This window comes from Schistocerca piceifrons, chromosome 6, assembly GCF_021461385.2.
Source record: "Schistocerca piceifrons isolate TAMUIC-IGC-003096 chromosome 6, iqSchPice1.1, whole genome shotgun sequence".
Lineage (NCBI taxonomy): Eukaryota > Metazoa > Arthropoda > Insecta > Orthoptera > Acrididae > Schistocerca > Schistocerca piceifrons.
The window spans coordinates 358,899,069-358,917,804 of NC_060143.1; the positions used below are offsets into that span (position 1 = coordinate 358,899,069).

The window sequence follows — 18,736 nt, forward strand, 5'->3', positions numbered from 1 at the left end:
AAAGGCCCCCCGGCAAGCACACCAAGTGAACGTTGGACTTCTTCCCTGTCCTAGCCACTATGTTCCTGAGGGGTTCCATGACCCGCCTAACATTGGAGCTCCAAAAAGTGGCTTCCATGTTACAATGTGTTGCTGCTGTCATCTGTGCCAAAAGTGGACGTACAAGTTACTGGGTAGATAGTCAGGCTGATCAGTGTACGTGGGTTGTGGGGTTGAACTGAGAGACCAATTGCCGCTTTTATCACCATCAGTTTACCATTCTTTTGTTGTGTTCTTTGGATTGCTCTGGAATTACAAACAATCAGCAGTCAGTCAGTGCACTCTGCAGTTACACACATGTGTTTTAAGGGCAGGTCAAGGGACCTGTCGATGGATTGCTGCGATCCATCACATATGATGGGACCCTTAAGGGATTCTGTCCTAGACTTACATATGGCACATTCCTCTTTCCAAGTATTTTAATCTAATAAGAACTGATAGGGGGCTATATAAACAAAATTATTCTTTGAGCTGTGTAATTTGACTGGAAACTAAAATAGTATAAAGTACTTTAATGTTTGACTTCACCTCATGACCGTAAGTTAATGAAAACACAGCAGCAGAAAAAAATTTGTAAACATTCCTTTGCATGAAATGGACATATCATGTAGCAAGATGTCTCCTATTTGACTGCAGTCATTATCTTTTCATTAATTTTTTTTAAACAGACCCAGCAAAGGTGACCTTTACACCCACAGTTCAGTACCTGCCCTTTCGACTGGCCGGTGTAGTTCAGTGCTACATTAAGGCAAACCCACCACTGCAGTACGTGACGTGGACCAAAGATAAACGCCTCTTGGAACCATACCAGACCAAAGATATTGTAATCATGAATAATGGTTCCTTACTGTTCACACGTGTAAGTAGGCTTTTCATGTAAAATAATTTCTACTAGCTATATTTTGACAAAAATAAATATTTATCTTATATTCAGATGATGTACACTATGTGCTTTGCAGAGTGTTTGCATTTATTGAGTATGAGATTTCAAGATTGTCATTGAATGCAGATTGTTTACTAATTATTCTACAATTTTATAACATTACACTTGTCAAGATTAAAATAAATTCATAGTCTTACCACTACTCAAAGAAGGTGTTTGAAGTCTTGACATTGGCATTTGATTGCATATACCATTTGGCAGCTAATGTTAATACTGTTGTTTGAGAATATGTGTTGATGGGCCTTATTGTGTGATGAGACAACCTCTTTATATCCTGTTTTTCATATCCAATTAAGTTGACATAGATTAGTTTCCACTTCCATGTTGAGTTTGGTACTGCTGGGAATAATCAAAATGCATTTTCTTTTAACTTCTTGAAAGAAATTGTTTGTTCATCCAAAGAGCAATAACTTATTTGTTTGAGGCATCCATGCATAATAACTGAATATTTTGTGTCTCGAATTACAGTTATCATTTAGTCCATAAATATCTTTCACTTTTTCACACCATTGCACTTGGCTTATTTGTATCTACTTATGGAAATTACTCCTTTCCCCTCGCCCTCCTTCCCCGTGGCCATTGCCCATGCATTTCAATATGTAAGGCCAGCAATTATTCTGAGAAGTACAGTATATCTTCCTCTTGGTTAACCAATTGAATCTCTTCAGTATCAGAGGAAAAACTGTTAATCATACCCAGCCCCAGCTACCAACTACTCTCCTTCTCCTCCCCCCCCCCCCCCCCCTAGCTGCCAGAATATAGCATGACATCATTTCAGCCCAATTGCTTCATTCACTAATGTATGAGCATTTGTTGTACCTTTCCCCAGGCAAAATTTTTGTATATTTTAATGGTAAATTTGCACAGCAGCTACAAGTATTTCCTCATTCATAAATAACAATAACTAAAAGGACTTCTGTATAAGGGTAGCAGGAATATCTTGTACTGACAATGCTAAATTTTAACAATATTATGAAAAGGCAAGTTGCCACTCACAATATAGCAGAGATGCTGAGTCACAGATAGGCATAACAAAAAGACTGTCACAAATAAATAAAGCTTTCAGCCAGTAAGGCCTTCATCAAAAGTAAAATAGATATCTCTCTCTCTCTCTCTCTCTCTCTCTCTCTCTCTCTCTCTCACACACACACACACACAAATATATATATATATATATATATATATATATATATATATATATATATATATATATATATATATATATATATATATATATATATATATATATATATAATGGAAGGAAACATTCCACGTGGGAAAAATTATATATAAAAACAAAGATGAGGTGACTTACTGAACAAAAGCGCTGGCAGGTCGATAGACACACAAACAAACACAAACATACACACAAAATTCAAGCTTTCGCAACAAACTGTTGCCTCATCAGGAAAGAGGGAAGGAGAGGGGAAGACGAAAGGAAGTGGGTTTTAAGGGAGAGGGTAAGGAGTCCCTAAGGTAAGTCTTTCCGCTCCAGGGATTGGAATGACTCCTTACCCTCTCCCTTAAAACCCACTTCCTTTCGTCTTCCCCTCTCCTTCCCTCTTTCCTGATGAGGCAACAGTTTGTTGCGAAAGCTTGAATTTTGTGTGTATGTTTGTGTTTGTTTGTGTGTCTATCGACCTGCCAGCGCTTTTGTTATATATATATATATATATATATATATATATATATATATATATATATATAGAGGGGGAAGCATTCCACGTGGGAAAATTATATCTAAAAACAAAGATGAGGAGACTTACCAAACAAAAGTGCAGGCAGGTCGATAGGCACACAAACGAACACAAACATACACACAAAATTCTAGCTTTCGCAACCAACTGTTGCTTCATCAGGAAAGAGGGAAGGAGAGGGAAAAGACGAAAGGATGTGGGTTTTAAGGGAGAGGGTAAGGAGTCATTCTAATCCCGGGAGCAGAAAGACTTACCTTAGGGGGAAAAAAGGACAGGTATACACTCGCACACACTCACATGTCCATCTGCACATACACAGACACAAGCAGACATTTGTAAAGGCAAAGAGTTTGGGCAGAGATGTCAGTCGAGGCGGAAGTAAAGAGGCAAAGATGTTGTTGAGAGACAGGTGAGGTATGAGTGGCGGCAACGTGAAATTAGCGGAGGTTGAGGCCTGGCGGATAACAAGAAGAGAGGATATACTGGAGGGCAAGTTCCCATCTCCGGAGTTCTGACAGGTTGGTGTTCGTGGGAAGTATCCAGATAACCCGGACGGTGTAACACTGTGCCAAGATGTGCTGGCCATGCACCAAGGCATGTTTAGCCACAGGGTGATCCTCATTACCAACAAACACTGTCTGCCTGTGTCCATTCATGCGAATAGACAGTTGGTTGCTGGTCATTCCCACATAGAAATCATGACCTATTCATGGGTCGCTTAGAGGAAGCCTTTTTGGTTACCCAGGCCTGCCAACCCAAAGTTTGGTACAGATTTATTGATGACATCTTCATGATCTGAACTCACAGTGAAGAAGAACTCCAGAATTTCCTCTCCAACCTCAACTCCTTTGGTTCCATCAGACTCACCTGGTCCTACTCCAAATCCCATGCCACTTTCCTTGATGTTGACCTCCACCTGTCCAATGGCCAGCTTCACACGTCCGTCCACATCAAACCCACCAACAAGCAACAGTACCTCCATTACGACAGCTGCCACCCATTCCACATCAAACGGTCCCTTCCCTACAGCCTAGGTCTTCGTGGCAAACGAATCTGCTCCAGTCCGGAATCCCTGAAGCATTACACCAACAACCTGACAACAGCTTTCGCATCCCGCAACTACCCTCCCAACCTGGTACAGAAGCAAATAACCAGAGCCACTTCCTCATCCTCTCAAACCCAGAACCTCCCACAGAAGAACCACAAAAGTGCCCCACTTGCGACAGGATAGCCGGCCGAAGTGGCCGTGCGGTTAAAGGCGCTGCAGTCTGGAACCGCAAGACCGCTACGGTCGCAGGTTCGAATCCTGCCTCGGGCATGGATGTTTTGATGTCCTTAGGTTAGTTAGGTTTAACTAGTTCTAAGTTCTAGGGGACTAATCACCTCAGCAGTTGAGTCCCATAGTGCTCAGAGCCATTTGAACCATTTTGTGACAGGATACTTTCCGGGACTGGATCAGATTCTGAATGTGGCTCTCCAGCAGGGATACGACTTCCTCAAATCCTGCCCTGAAATGAGATCCATCCTTCATGAAATCCTCCCCACTCCACCAAGAGTGTCTTTCCGCTGTCCACCTAACCTTCGTAACCTGTTAGTTCATCCCTATGAAATCCCCAAACCACCTTCCCTACCCTCTGGCTCCTACCCCTGTAACCGCCCCCGGTGTAAAACCTGTCCCATGGACCCTCCCACCACCACCTACTCCAGTCCTGTAACCTGGAAAATGTACACGATCAAAGGCAGAGCCACGTGTGAAAGCACCCACGTGATCTACCAACTGACCTGCCTACACTGTGACGCATTCTATGTGGGAATGACCAGCAACAAACTGTCCATTCGCATGAATGGACACAGGCAGACAGTGTTTGTTGGTAATGAGGATCACCCTGTGGCTAAACGTGCCTTGGTGCACGGCCAGCACATCTTGGCGCAGTGTTACACCGTCCGGGTTATCTGGATACTTCCCACTAACACCAACCTATCCGAACTCCGGAGATGGGAACTTGTTCTTCAATATATCCTCTCTTCCCGTTATCCACCAGGCCTCAATCTCCGCTAATTTCAAGTTGCCGCCACTCATACCTCCCCTGTCACTCAACAACATCTTTGCCTCTTTACTTCCGCCTCGACTGACATCTCTGCCCAAACTCTTTGTCTTTAAATATGTCTGCTTGTGTCTGTATATGTGTGGATGGATATGTGTGTGTGTGCGAGTGTGTACCCGTCCTTTTTTCCCCCTAAGGTGGGTCTTTCCGCTCCTGGGATTGGAATGACTCCTTACCCTCTCCATTAAAACCCACATCCTTTCGTCTTTTCCCTCTCCTTCCCTCTTTCCTGATGAGGCAACAGTTTGTTGCGAAAGCTTGAATTTTGTGTGTATGTTTGTGTTTGTTTGTGTGTCTGTCGACCTATATTTCCTATGTTGAATGTTTCCCTCTATTATAAACAAAGATGATGTGACTTACCAAATGTAAGTGCTGGCAGGTCGACAGACACACAAACTAACACAACCATACACACAAAATTCAAGCTTTCGCAACAAACTGTTGCCTCATCAGGAAAGAGGGAAGGTGAGGGAAAGACGAAAGGAAATGGGTTTTAAGGGAGAGGGTAAGGAGTCATTCCAATCCCGGGAGTGGAAAGACTTACCTTAGGGGGAAAAAAACTATCCAATCTCCTGGTTTCCCACCTCCGGAAAGGCAACTCACTCACCCTTCACAACCTTTCCAGCAAACCTCAACCACCTCTCATTGCACACAAACTCAGTCTCTCCCATCTACTCAGTCTCCCACTTCCAGCTCCACTCCCTCCAAAACCTCAAAATTCCAATCAACACAATCTGGCACCACAACACCCTAATTCAGTAGTTAACCTTTCCTCCAAACCTCTCTCCCAATCCGAAACCTCTGTCCTATCCAAAGGCCTCAGCTTCAGCCCCACTCCCAGATTCAACCAAACAGCCTTCGTCAAAGATTTACTGTCCTACACTCGTACTCTCTGCTGGAAGTATCACTTTGCCACGAAGAAAAATGATCCTAATCCTACCCCTAATGATCCAACTCCCCAAAACACTAACCAAATTGAACCCTGCCTGGAACAGTTCCGTCCTCCGTCACAGCGGGACCCACCTCCTCTTCCTCAAAATCACCCTCTCCAAACCTTCCAGGAATTTCTGACTTCCAGCCTTGCCTCTCAATCCTTCTTAAAAAACCTTAATCCTACTCCCAACATCACCACTGCTGAAGCCCAGGCTATTCGTGATCTGAAGGCTGACCGGTCCATCGTCATTCTTCCGGCGGACAAGGGTTCCACGACCGTGGTACTTGATCGTCGGGAGTATGTGGCTGAGGGACTGCGTCAGCTTTCAGACAACACCACATACAAAGTTTGCCAAGGTAATCCCATTCCTGATGTCCAGGCGGAGCTTCAAGGAATCCTCAGAACCTTAGGCCCCCTACAAAACCTTTCACCTGACTCCATCAACCTCCTGACCCAGCCGACACTCCGCACCCCTACCTTCTACCTTCTTCCTAAAATTCACAAACCCAATCATCCCGGCCGCCCCATTGTAGCTGGTTACCAAGCCCCCACAGAACGTATCTCTGCCTACGTAGATCAACACCTTCAACCCATTACGTGCAGTCTCCCATCCTTCATCAAAGACACCAACCACTTTCTCGAACGCCTGGAATCCTTACCCAATGTGTTATCCCCAGAAACCATCCTTGTAACCATTGATGCCACTTCCTTATACACAAATATCCCACATGTCCAGGGCCTCGCTGCAATGGAGCACTTCCTTTCACGCCGATCACCTGCCACCCTACCTAAAACCTCTTTCCTCATTACCTTAGCCAGCTTCATCCTGACCCACAACTTCTTCACTTTTGAAGGCCAGACATACCAACAATTAAAGGGAACAGCCATGGGTACCAGGATGGCCCCCTCATACGCCAACCTATTCAGGGGTCGCTTAGAGGAAGCCTTCTTGGTTACCCAGGCCTGCCAACCCAAAGTTTGGTACAGATTTATTGATGACATCTTCATGATCTGGACTCACAGTGAAGAAGAACTCCAGAATTTCCTCTCCAACCTCAACTCCTTTGGTTCCATCAGACTCACCTGGTCCTACTCCAAATCCCATGCCACTTTCCTTGACGTTGACCTCCACCTGTCCAATGGCCAGCTTCACACGTCCGTCCACATCAAACCCACCAACAAGAAACAGTACCTCCATTATGATAGCTGCCACCCATTCCACATCAAACGGTCCCTTCCCTACAGCCTAGGTCTTCATGGCAAATGAATCTGCTCCAGTCCGGAATCCCTGAACCATTACACCAACAACCTGACAACAGCTTTCGCATCCTGCAACTACCTGGTACAGAAGCAAATAACCAGAGCCACTTCCTCATTCCCTCAAACCCAGAATCCCCCACAGAAGAACCACAGAAGTGCCCCACTTGTGACAGGATACTTTCCGGGACTGGACCAGACTCTGAATGTGGCTCTCCTGCAGGGATATGACTTCCTCAAATCCTGCCCTGAAATGAGATCCATCCTTCATGAAATCCTCCCCACTCCACCAAGAGTGTCTTTCCGCCGTCCACCTAACCTTCGTAACCTGTTAGTTCATCCCTATGAAATCCCCAAACCACCTTCCCTACCCCCTGGCTCCGATCCTTGTAACCGCCCCCGGTGTAAAACCTGTCCCATGCACCCTCCCACCACCACCTACTCCAGTCCTGTAACCCGGAAAGTGTACACGATCAAAGGCAGAGCCACATGTGAAAGCACCCACGTGATTTACCAACTGACCTGCCTACACTGTGATGCATTCTATGTGGGAATGACCAGCAACAAACTGTCCATTCGTATGAATGGACACAGGCAGACAGTGTTTGTTGGTAATGAAGATCACCCTGTGGCTAAACATGCCTTGGTGCACGGCCAGCACATCTTGGCACAGTGTTACACCGTCCGGGTTATCTGGATACTTCCCACCAACACCAACCTGTGCGAACTCTAGAGATGGGAACTTGCTCTTCAATATATCCTCTCTTCCCATTACCCACCAGGCCGCAATCTCCGCTAATTTCAAGTTGCCGCCACTCATACCTCACCTGTCATTCAACATCATCTTTGCCTCTGCACTTCCGCCTCGACTGACATCTCTGCCCAAACTCTTTGTCTTTAAATATGTCTGCTTGTGTCTGTGTGTGTGTGGATGGATGTGTGTGTGTGTGCGAGTGTATACCTGTCCTTTTTTCCCCCTAAGGTAAGTCTTTCCGCTCCCGGGATTGGAATGACTCCTTACCCTCTCCCTTAAAACCCATATCCTTTTGTCTTTCCTTCTCCTTCCCTCTTTCCTGACGAGGCAACCATTGGTTGCGAAAGCTAGAATTTTGTGTGTATGTTTGTGTGTCTATCGACCTGCCAGCGCTTTTGTTTGGTAAGTTTCATCATCTTTCTTTTTAGATATATTTTTCCCACGTGGAATGTTTCCCTCTATTTTTTATATATATATATATATATATATATATATATATATATATATATATATATATATATGCCCAAACTCTTTGCCTTTACAAATGTCTGCTTGTGTCTGTGTTTGTGCGGGTGGATGTGTGTGTGTGTGTGTGCGAGTGTATACCCCTTCTTTCCCCCTAAGGTGGGTCTTTCTGCTCCCAGGGTTGGAGTGACTCCTTGCCATCTCCCTTGGGGCCCGCATCCTTTCGTCTTTCCCTCTCCTTCCCTCTTTCCTGGTGGGGTGGCCATTTGTTGTGAGGGCTTGAATTTCGTGTGTATGTTTGTGTGTCTATCGACCTGCCAGCACTTTCGTTCGGTGGGTCACATCATCTGTGTTTGATGATGTGACTTACCATACGAGAGCTCTGGCGGGTCGATGGAAGCACAGGCGGGCACATGCATACACACGAAATTCTGGCTTTCACGGCCGATGGTTGCATCGTCGGAGGGGTGGGGGGGGGGGGGGGGGGGGCGGAGGGATGTGGGTTTTGGGGGGGAGGGTAGGGGGTCGTTCCAGTCCCGGGGGTGGGGGGACTTACCTTAGGGGGAAAGTCTTTCCTAAGGTAAGTCTTTCCGCTCCCGGGATTGAAATGACTCCTTACCCTCTCCCTTAAAACCCACATCCTTTCGTCTTTCCCTCTCCTTCCCTCTTTCCTGACGAAGCAACCATTGATTGCGAAAGCTAGAATTTAGTGTGTATGTATGTGTCTGTTTGTGTTTCTATCGACCTGCCAGGGCTTTCGTTCGGTAAGTCAAATTAGCGGAGGTTGAGGCCTGGTGGATAACGGGAAGAGAGGATATATTGAAGAGCAAGTTCCCATCTCCGGAGTTCGGATAGGTTGGTGTTAGTGGGAAGTATCCAGATAACCCGGACGGTGTAACACTGTGCCAAGATGTGCTGGCCGTGCACCAAGGCATGTTTAGCCACAGGGTGATCTTCATTACCAACAAACACTGTCTGCCTGTGTCCATTCATACGAATGGACAGTTTGTTGCTGGTCATTCCCACATAGAATGCATCACAGTGTAGGCAGGTCAGTTGGTAAATCACGTGGGGGCTTTCACATGTGGCTCTGCCTTTGATCGTGTGATGAGGAAAGAGGTTTTAGGTAGGGTGGCAGGTGATCGGCGTGAAAGTAAATGCTCCATCGCAGCGAGGCCCTGGACGTGCGGAATATTTGTGTATAAGGAAGTGGCATCAATGGTTACAAGGATGGTTTCCGGGGGTAACATATTGGGTAAGGATTCCAGGCGTTCAAGAAAGTGGTTGGTGTCTTTGATGAAGGATGAGAGACTGCATGTAATGGGTTGAAGGTTTTGATCTACGTAGGCAGAGATACATTCTGTGGGGGCTTGGTAACCAGCTACAATGGGGCGGCCCGGATGATTGGGTTTGTGGATTTTAGGTAGAAGTTAGGGGTGCGGGGTGTCGGTGGAGTCAGGAGGTTGATGGAGTCAGGTGAAAGGTTTTGCAGGGGGTCTAAGGTTCAGAGGATTCCTTGAAGCTCTGCCTGGACATCGGGAATGGGGTTACCTTGGCAAACTTTGTATGTGGTGTTGTCTGAAAGCTGACACAGTCCGTCAGCCACATACTCCCGACGATCAAGTACCATGGTCGTGGAACCCTTGTCCGCCGGAAGAATGACGATGGATCGGTCAGCCTTCAGATCACGAATAGCCTGGGCTTCAGCAGTGGTGATGTTGGGTGTAGGATTAAGGTTTTTTAAGAAGGATTGAGATGCAAGGCTGGAAGTCAGAAACTCCTGGAAGGTTTGGAGAGGGTGATTTTGAGGAAGAGGAGGTGGGTCCCACTGCGACGGAGGACGGAACTGTTCCAGGCAGGGTTCAATTTGGATGATGTCTTGGGGAGTTGGATCATTAGGAGTAGGGTTAGGATCATTTTTCTTCGTGGCAAAGTGATATTTCCAGCAGAGAGTACGAGTGTAGGACAGTAAATCTTTGACGAGGGCTGTTTGGTTGAATCTGGGAGTGGGGCTGAAGGTGAGGCCTGTGGATAGGACAGAGGTTTCGGATTGGGAGAGAGGTTTGGAGGAAAGGTTAACTACTGAATTAGGGTGTTGTGGTGCCAGATTGTGTTGATTGGAATTTTGAGGTTTTGGAGGGAGTGGAGCTGGAAGTGGGAGATTGAGTAAATGGGAGAGACTGGGTTTGTGTGCAATGAGAGGAGGTTGAGGTTTGCTGGAAATGTTGTGAAGGGTGAGTGAGTTGCCTTTCCGGAGGTGGGAAACCAGGAGATTGGATAGTTTTTTGAGGTGGAGGGCGGCATGCTGTTCTAATTTACGGTTGGCCTGTAGGAGGATGCTCTGAACAGCCGGTGTGGATGTGGGAGAGGAAAGATTAAGGACTTTTATTAAGGATAGGAGTTGACGGGTGTGTTCATTGGCTGAGTTGATGTGTAGGTGAAGGATTAGGTGGGTGAGGGCAATGGATTGTGGAGTTGGGAACTGGTATAGGGACTGATGGAAAGAAGGGTTGCAGCCAGAGATGGGAACTTTAAGTGTGAGGCCTTTGGGGGTAATGCCAAATGTCAGACAAGCCTGAGAAAATAGAATATGGAAGCGTAATCTGGCTAGGGCGAAGGCATGTTTGCGGAGGGAATGTAAATAAAACTTAATGGGGTCATTGTGGGGGTGTTGTGAGGGTGACATGGTATTAGAAGGTGGAAAGTGTAACATGAGGAAATGAAAATGAAAATAAAAATATATGGGGAGGGATAAAGGTGGACTGGAAAGTAACTGGAGATCTGGTGTGAAAAAAGGTGAAAAGGTGTTGGTTACAGCTGGGCTATGTTGGACTTGGGTTGGTAGACAACGATGTGCACAAAGGTTAGGTGGTTGTGTTGCCGCCAAAACACGTTAGAGGACAGAGAGTTTGCCTTTACAAATGTGTGCTTGTGTCTGTGTATGTGCAGATGGATATGTGTGTGTGTGCAAGTGTACACCCCTTCTTTCCCTCTAAGGTAAGTCTTTCCGCTCCCGGGATTGGAATGACTCCTTACCCTCTCCCTTAAAACCCACATCCTTTCGTCTTTCCCTCTCCTTCCCTCTTTCCTGATGAGGCAACAGTTTGTTGTGAAAGCTTGAATTTCATCTGTATGTTTGTGTTTGTTTGTGTGTCTATCTACCTGCCAGCACTTTCGTTCGGTAAGTCACATCATCTGTGTTTATATATATATATATATGTTGTGACTTACCACTTAGCACTGGTAGACAGACACAATAAAAAAAACACAAACACACACAGAAATTTCAAGCTTTCGCAACCCAAGGTTGCTTCATCAGGAAAGAGGGAAGGAGAGGGAAAGACGAAAGGATGTGGGTTTTAAGGGAGAGGGTAAGGATCATTCTAATCCTGGAGAAAAAAGGACAGGTATACACTCGCGCGCGCTCTCTCTCTCTCTCTCTCTCTCTCTCTCTCTCTCTCTCACACACACACACACACACACACACACACACACACACACACACACACATATCCATTTGCACACATACAGACACAGGCAGACATTATATATATTTTTCCCACGTTGATTTTTTCCCTCATATAATTCAATCACATACACAAATTTTGTTATTTGGCTTCCCTGTATTACACAGACCACCTTAGCTATAGACATGGAACTATTATTGGGGGTTGGGTTACGTTAGGTTAGGATGTTCGTAGTGTACTGAACTAAAATAATTGCATTTCACCTAGAGGTCTATGAAATACAATTTTTTAACTATATGGTTAAAATTTTGCATATTTTTGTATTTTTCCCAAAATAAATGTAGCACATCTAACATTATGTTTTTATTTTAGTTGTGTGTAGAACCTCCCTGAAAATTTGTGTACTTTTCTCCAAGTGGGGTCCTGAGATTTGGAGAATAATGCAGCTGAAAATGTAAATTTTCAGTAACAGATTCTAAAGTTAGAAATGACTAAAACTTACTTAATATATGTTTTATTCTTTATTTTTACTCACTCAGAATCACACTGCACTCATTCTTTTCTTCCTTGTGGATTCCTCTGCGGCCATTCATGTTGCATATCGCTTTTTATCGAAGCGAACCTTTCCCATCTGTTGAAGTTCTCTGATGCAGCCTATTCTATGAATGTTCATTAAAATAAATAAATAAAATTAACAACAACACTCATGAATAATTCCATATGCTGTAGCACTTCTACCCTGCTAACGCTGCCATCATTAAAAATAATAATAGACTCACAGATGCTCAATTTTAGTGTCTTTCTTTCAATAAAAACATTTTTTTTATTATGCGAGTCCATATGAGATTGTTGAAAGCTTCATTTGGATTCTGAGTCTGCCTATGTAGACATTTCAGCAAGTCAGGATGTGCCAGGTCTGTGTAAATGGGCTTTGTGGCTTCCATGAATGTTCCTGAGATGGAACGTTTTCGGCTGTAGAAAGCATTTGAGTATTGGGTATTGCATTACTGCCACCATGATTCTGGTCAGGGGCAGCCTGATATATTTGTTTGTCAGCTGTTGAAAGTTTGTGGAAGAAGTAGTCCATACTGCGTGCATCATTATGAACAAATTATCAGTGTTGTTCAAAATGGCTACCCCATAATATTGTTGCAGTTCATCAGTAATATTGTCTGTCAGTGTACGCCCTTTGTATTAACAATCAGAAGGTTTGTTGTTTTTTAAAATCTTAGTTCCAACTTCTTCAGCCTGGTTCTTATCTTCATCTGGACATAATCCACACATTCTTGTTTTGTGATAATCTTATCACCATCAGGCCAAGCTGCTATTATACTGTTGTATGCTTTCAAATCCCAATCACCTAAGAACTCAGAATGACAAACACACATTTCATTCATGTATCAACTGAAAATTTCAATAGCTGCAGAGGCCCCCCTCTTCAACACTTGTTCTTTCGTAGTTCCTCTCACAGTTTTAAATTTATGACAATGTTTTGTCAGAATCTGAAAGTCAGTTACCTTTCCAGTATTCACATTGGTCACTGGTGCAACAAAATTCTTAGAAATTCTGCATAATATATAAGTTTGTATTGTGAATAAGCTACTACATCCCAGGTTGAAATTTTCACTCTGCAGCAGGGAGTGCACTGATATGAAATTTCCTGGCAGATTAAAACTGTGTGGCGGCCAAAATTCAAACTGGGAACCTTTGCCTTTCTTGAACAAATGCTCTACTTACTGAGCTACCTAATCATGACCCATGACCCAGCCTCACAGCTTTACTTCTAGCAGTACCTAATCTCCTACCTTCCAAACTTCACAGTTCTCCTGCAAAACCTGCAGGACTAGCACACCTCGAAGAAAGGATATTGTGGAGACATGGCTTAGCCCCAGCCTGGAGGATGTTTCCAGAATGAAATATTTGCTCTGCAGTGGAGTGTGTGCTGATATTAAAATTCTTGACAGATCAAAACTGTGTGTTAGCATGAGATTCAAACTCAACACCTTTGCCTTTCTGGGCTAGTGCTCTACTGACAGAGCTAACCAAGCACAACTCATGACCCATCCCCACAGCTTTACTTCTACCAATACCCATTTCCTACCTCACAAACTTTGCACAAGTTCTCATGTGAAACTTTCGTAACTAGCACTCCTAGAAGGAAAGACATTAGAGAGACGTGGCTTAGCAATGTCCTGGGGCATGTTTCCAGAGTAAAATTTTCACTCTGTAGTGGAGTGTGTGCTGATATGAAACTTCTTGGCAGTTTGGAAGGTGGAAATGAGGTACTGGTAGAAATAAAGGTGAGAGGATGGGCTGTGAGTCATGCTTGTGTAGCTCGGTTGGTAGAACATTTGCCATTGACAGGCGAAGGTCCCAATTTCGAGTATTAGTCTGCACATTGTTTTAATCTGCCAGGAAGTTTCATGTCAGCATACACTGCACTGCAGAATGAACATTTCATTCTGGAAGCATCCCCCATGCTGTGGCTAAGCCATGTCTCTGCAATATCCTTTCTTCCAGGAGTGCTAGTCCTGCAAGTTTCGCAGGAGAACTTCTGTGAACTTTAAAAGGCTGGAGATGAGGTACCAGTAGAAGCAAGTCTGTGAGGATGGGATGTGAGTTATGCTTGGGTAGCTCAGTCAGTAGAGCATTTGCCCACGAAAGGCAAAGGCCTAGAGCTAGAGTCTGTAACTCTAATATCAGCACATGCTCCTCTGCAGAGTGAGTATTTCATTTTGGGAACATCCCCCAGACGATTGCTAAGCCACGTCCCCACAATACCATTTCTTCTATTTGGGCTAGTCAGACATGTTTCACAGGAGACCTTTTGTGAAGTTTGAAAGACAAGGAGATGAGGTACTAGTGGAACTAAACCCATGAGGACAGGTCGTGAATCATAGTTGGGTGACTCAGTCAGTAGAGTGCTGGCCCACGAAAGGCAAAGGTTACAAGGTATAATGGCTGATAGTTTTAATGTGCCAGGTTGTTTCAGCTAGTATATTGTTTTCAACAGGGCTACCGACAGAATCGGCATAGCATCACTTTCCTAACAGAACAGTCAATAGCCTTCTATATAAAAAGTACAAACTTTAGATGATCTTTAAATAATCCAAATTTTTTTAACTTTTTAAATGAATAATGGGAGCTCCAGTTGGGAATATCAACAATATTAGGAAAAGGATAGATTGCTGCTCAAGATGACTCTCTGAGTTGCAGACATGCACAATGAAAAGACTGTTACGTATTAGGCTTTTGGCCAAAGCCTTCTTCAGAAAAGGAAACACACACACACACACACACATACCCATACACATTCACACAAGCAAGCACACCTCATGCACACATGACTGCCATCTCCGGCAGCTTGGATGGGAATCAAGCTGCCAGATTTGGCACTTATGTGTTCCTGTACTTGCTTGTCTGAATGTGTGTATGTTTTCTTTTCTGTAGAAAGCTGTGGCAAACACCTAAATGTGTAACAGGCTTTGTGTTGTGCCTGTCTGCAACTCAGTATGTCATTTTTATGGTGAGCAGGCATCTGTCTTTTTCCTGATATTGTTAACTTTTAAAACACGTACAGATGATATTATAAAAAAATAAATAAAATAATTTTCATTAGAGTTTATAAGTGATTTGTGTACCATTTTATTGAGAAAATTGCAAATGTTATAATGGGATAAAATATGAAAATGTCAAAATTCTCAGTATGAATCTGGGTCTGTATGTTGTATATATATCATGATTTCTGTTCCCGTGTACATGGCAGCAGTCATACATGATGTGTGCTTGACTATGTGGAATAGACAGTTTCATGATTTGGCCAGAGTTTAAGTGAAAATATGCTTCATTTGCAACACTTATCCAAAAGAAGTATAAGCACTATCATGAGAGCAGATGCATCTGTTATTGAAGAAGAGAATACACTGATATCTCGAGAATAACTGGTGATAAAATCAGCGAAGAGAGTAATAATATCTTATAGATACAGGAAAGAAAAAAGAGCCAGTAATCAGTTACAGTAACCAACATCGAAAATGGGGATGTTTCTGCTGGTTTATTGCAGTGACCCACTTACAAACTACAACTTGTACACAAACACCAACCAACTGCTCCTATAAAGAGGAAATGTTTTCTGAAAATTTTCAGCTATTAGTAAACTGGATTAGGCTGCCAGAATGAATAATTCTGAACAGGCTATAAAGTGACATTTAATTTATACCTAAAATTCTTTTAGATTCGATGCACAGATGTATGGAAGAACTCTGTGATGTTATTGAGATTTGTTGTAACATCCTGAAATTAAAAAGGCTTTGTGCAATTCCTATACAAAGTGTACTTTGATCATTTTAGTGACCAATTAATTGTTGTGGAACAATTTTACTTGAACATATTGAGAAATTGGCTAATGTCTAATTCATAGCAATACCACAAGGCACTGCGAAAATGGTTTAGGAATCTTAAGCACCTACCATGTTGGTGGATGGTTACACACCAGCTGCATTCACTCATTTCGATTCACAAGTGTTCTGTAAAATCCATCATTGGAACACATGTCTGATATTTCATTGTATGATGGCTTCCTATTGGGTTTACATACCACTTCTAGCAAAATAGTGATAATTGAAAAGGCACATTAAGTTATTGAGCACACTAAACAAGCTTAATAGGACATGAGAAGAGTGGAACAACTGTATGAATATACTATGTACAAGGGTGTTTGATAACTCTGGTAAAAAAGCAAGAAAAAATGTTTATTTCATAAACAGTTCATCTTACTTCTTGACATAGTGTCCTTTGATGGATGTACACTAGGTCCAGCAATCCTCCAGCTTTTTCACCCCACTGGAAAAACCTGCTAAATACTTGTTGACTGCAACTATCACTTCCTCATTTGATGAAAATTTCTTACAGCAAGTCAGAGTTTCAACTTATGCATCAATAGTAAGTCACTTAGGGTTATGTCTGGTGAATGGAGTGGATGATGAACCAATTCAAAGCCTAGTTTATTCAATTTCGCCATTGTTATCTCTGATGTGTGAGATGGTGCATGGTGGTTGTGAAAGAGCAATTTTTTTTGTGCTAACCTTGGTCTTTTTTCAGCCAATACAAGTTCCAAACAATCCACAAATGAAGCACAATAGTGTCCAGTTATTGTTCTGTCTTTGTCCAAATGATCTATGAGGATTACTCCTTAGGAATCCCAAAAAACAGTGGCCATCACCTTACCAGCCAACAAAATTGTCTCTGCTCCTTTGGTGCACTTTCACTAGCATTTGTCTATTGTTTTGACTGGCATTTTGACTCTGGTGTGTAATAATGGATACAGATTTCATCAGTGGTCACAAACTAGCACCAATAAGTCTTGCACATTGTGATCAAACATCACCAGACATTGTGTTGAAATGTGCCAGAGGCATTTTTGGTCAACTGTGAGAAATCATGGTGCCCACCTTGCATACAGCTTCTTCATAACCAATTCTTCATGCAGGATATTATGCACTCACTCATTTGAGGTGTCTACAGTCTCAGCAAGCTCACAAATTTTTATTCGGTGGTCTTGCATCACCACCTCATGGATTTTATCAGTGGTTTCCCTTGCAGTGACCCCTGTTGAATTTGCCAGAGCACACTTCATCTTCAGTGCTTATTCAACCATGTTTAACTTCATCAAGCCAAAACTAAATGGTCTTCAGTGATGGTGCAGAGCCCCAATGAACTTCATCCACAGATATATCACTTGCAACTTAAATCCTCAATTATCTGCTGGATGTATTCCGATCTCTGTCTTCCTCTACAGTTTTTGCCTACAGCTCCCTATAGTACCATGGAAGTCAGTCCCTGATGTCTTAACTAATGTCCTGTCATCCTGTCCCTTTCCTTGTCAGTGTTTTCCACATAATCATTTCCTCTCTGATTCTGCGCAGAACCTCCTCATTCCGCAGCCTATCAGTCCACCTAATTATCAACATTTGTCTATAGAACCACAACTCAAATGGTTTTATTCCCTTCTGTTCTGGTTTTCCCACAGCCCCTGTTTCACTACCATACAGTGCTGTGCTCCAAACATATATTCTCAGAAATTTCTTCCTCAAATTAAAGCCTATGTTTGATACTAGAAGGTTTCTCTTGGTGAGGAATGCCATTTTTGCCAGTGCTAGTCTGCTTTTGATGTCCTCCTTGCTCCTTCTGTCATTGGTTATTTTGCTGCCTAGGTAGCAGAATTCTTTAACTTCATCTACTTCATGTACATCAACCCTGATGTTAAGTTTCTTGCTGTTCTCATTTTGCTGCTTTTCATTACTTTTGTCTTTCTTTGATTTGCTCTCAGTCCATATTCTGTACTCTTCATGTAAGTCTTCTTTACTTTCACTCAGGATAGCAATGTCATCAGCAAATCGTATCATTGACACTCTTTCACCTTGAATATTTCTTCTACCCTGAACCTTTCTTTTATCTCCATTATTGCTTCTGCGATGTACAGATCAAACAGTAGGGGCAAATGACCACATTCCTGTCTTACACCCTTTTTAATCTGAGCATTTTGTTCCTGGTTGTCCCCTCTTATTATTCCCTTTCGGTTCTTATACATATTGTATACTACCCATCTCTCCCAATAGCTGACCCCTTTGAATATCTTGCACCATTTTACCTTGTCGAATGCTTTGTCTAGGTCAACAAATCCTATGAACGTGTTAGATTTTTCTTTAGTCTTGTTTCCATTATGAACTGAAATGTCAGAATTGCCTTTCTAGTGCCTTTACCTTTCCTAAAGCCAAAACGATCATCATCTAACTCATCCTCAATTTTCTTTTCAATTCCTCTGTATATTATTCTTGTCAGCAACTTGGATACATGAGCTGTTAAGCTGATTGTGTGATAAATCTCTCACTTGTCAGCTCTTGCAGTCGTCAGAATTGCGTGGACGATATTTTTCTGATAGTCAGGGGGTATATTGCCAGACTCATCCATCTACACACCATTGTGAATAGCCATTTTGTTGCCACTTCCCCTAATTATTTTAGAAATTCTGATGGAATGTTATAGATCTCTTCTGCCTTATTTTATCTTAAGTCTT

The 18,736-nt window shown here is 43.1% G+C and overlaps 1 protein-coding gene across 1 annotated transcript in view; it reads left to right on the plus strand.

Moving 5' to 3' along the window:
* Positions 1-18,736, plus strand: part of LOC124802602 (protein turtle-like) — an 888,421-nt gene that overhangs the window by 755,610 nt on the left and 114,075 nt on the right. Inside the window, exon 9 of the mRNA XM_047263481.1 lies at positions 708-898. Within this exon, the coding sequence (XP_047119437.1) occupies positions 708-898 (191 nt within the window). The remainder of the gene's footprint in view (positions 1-707; positions 899-18,736) is intronic.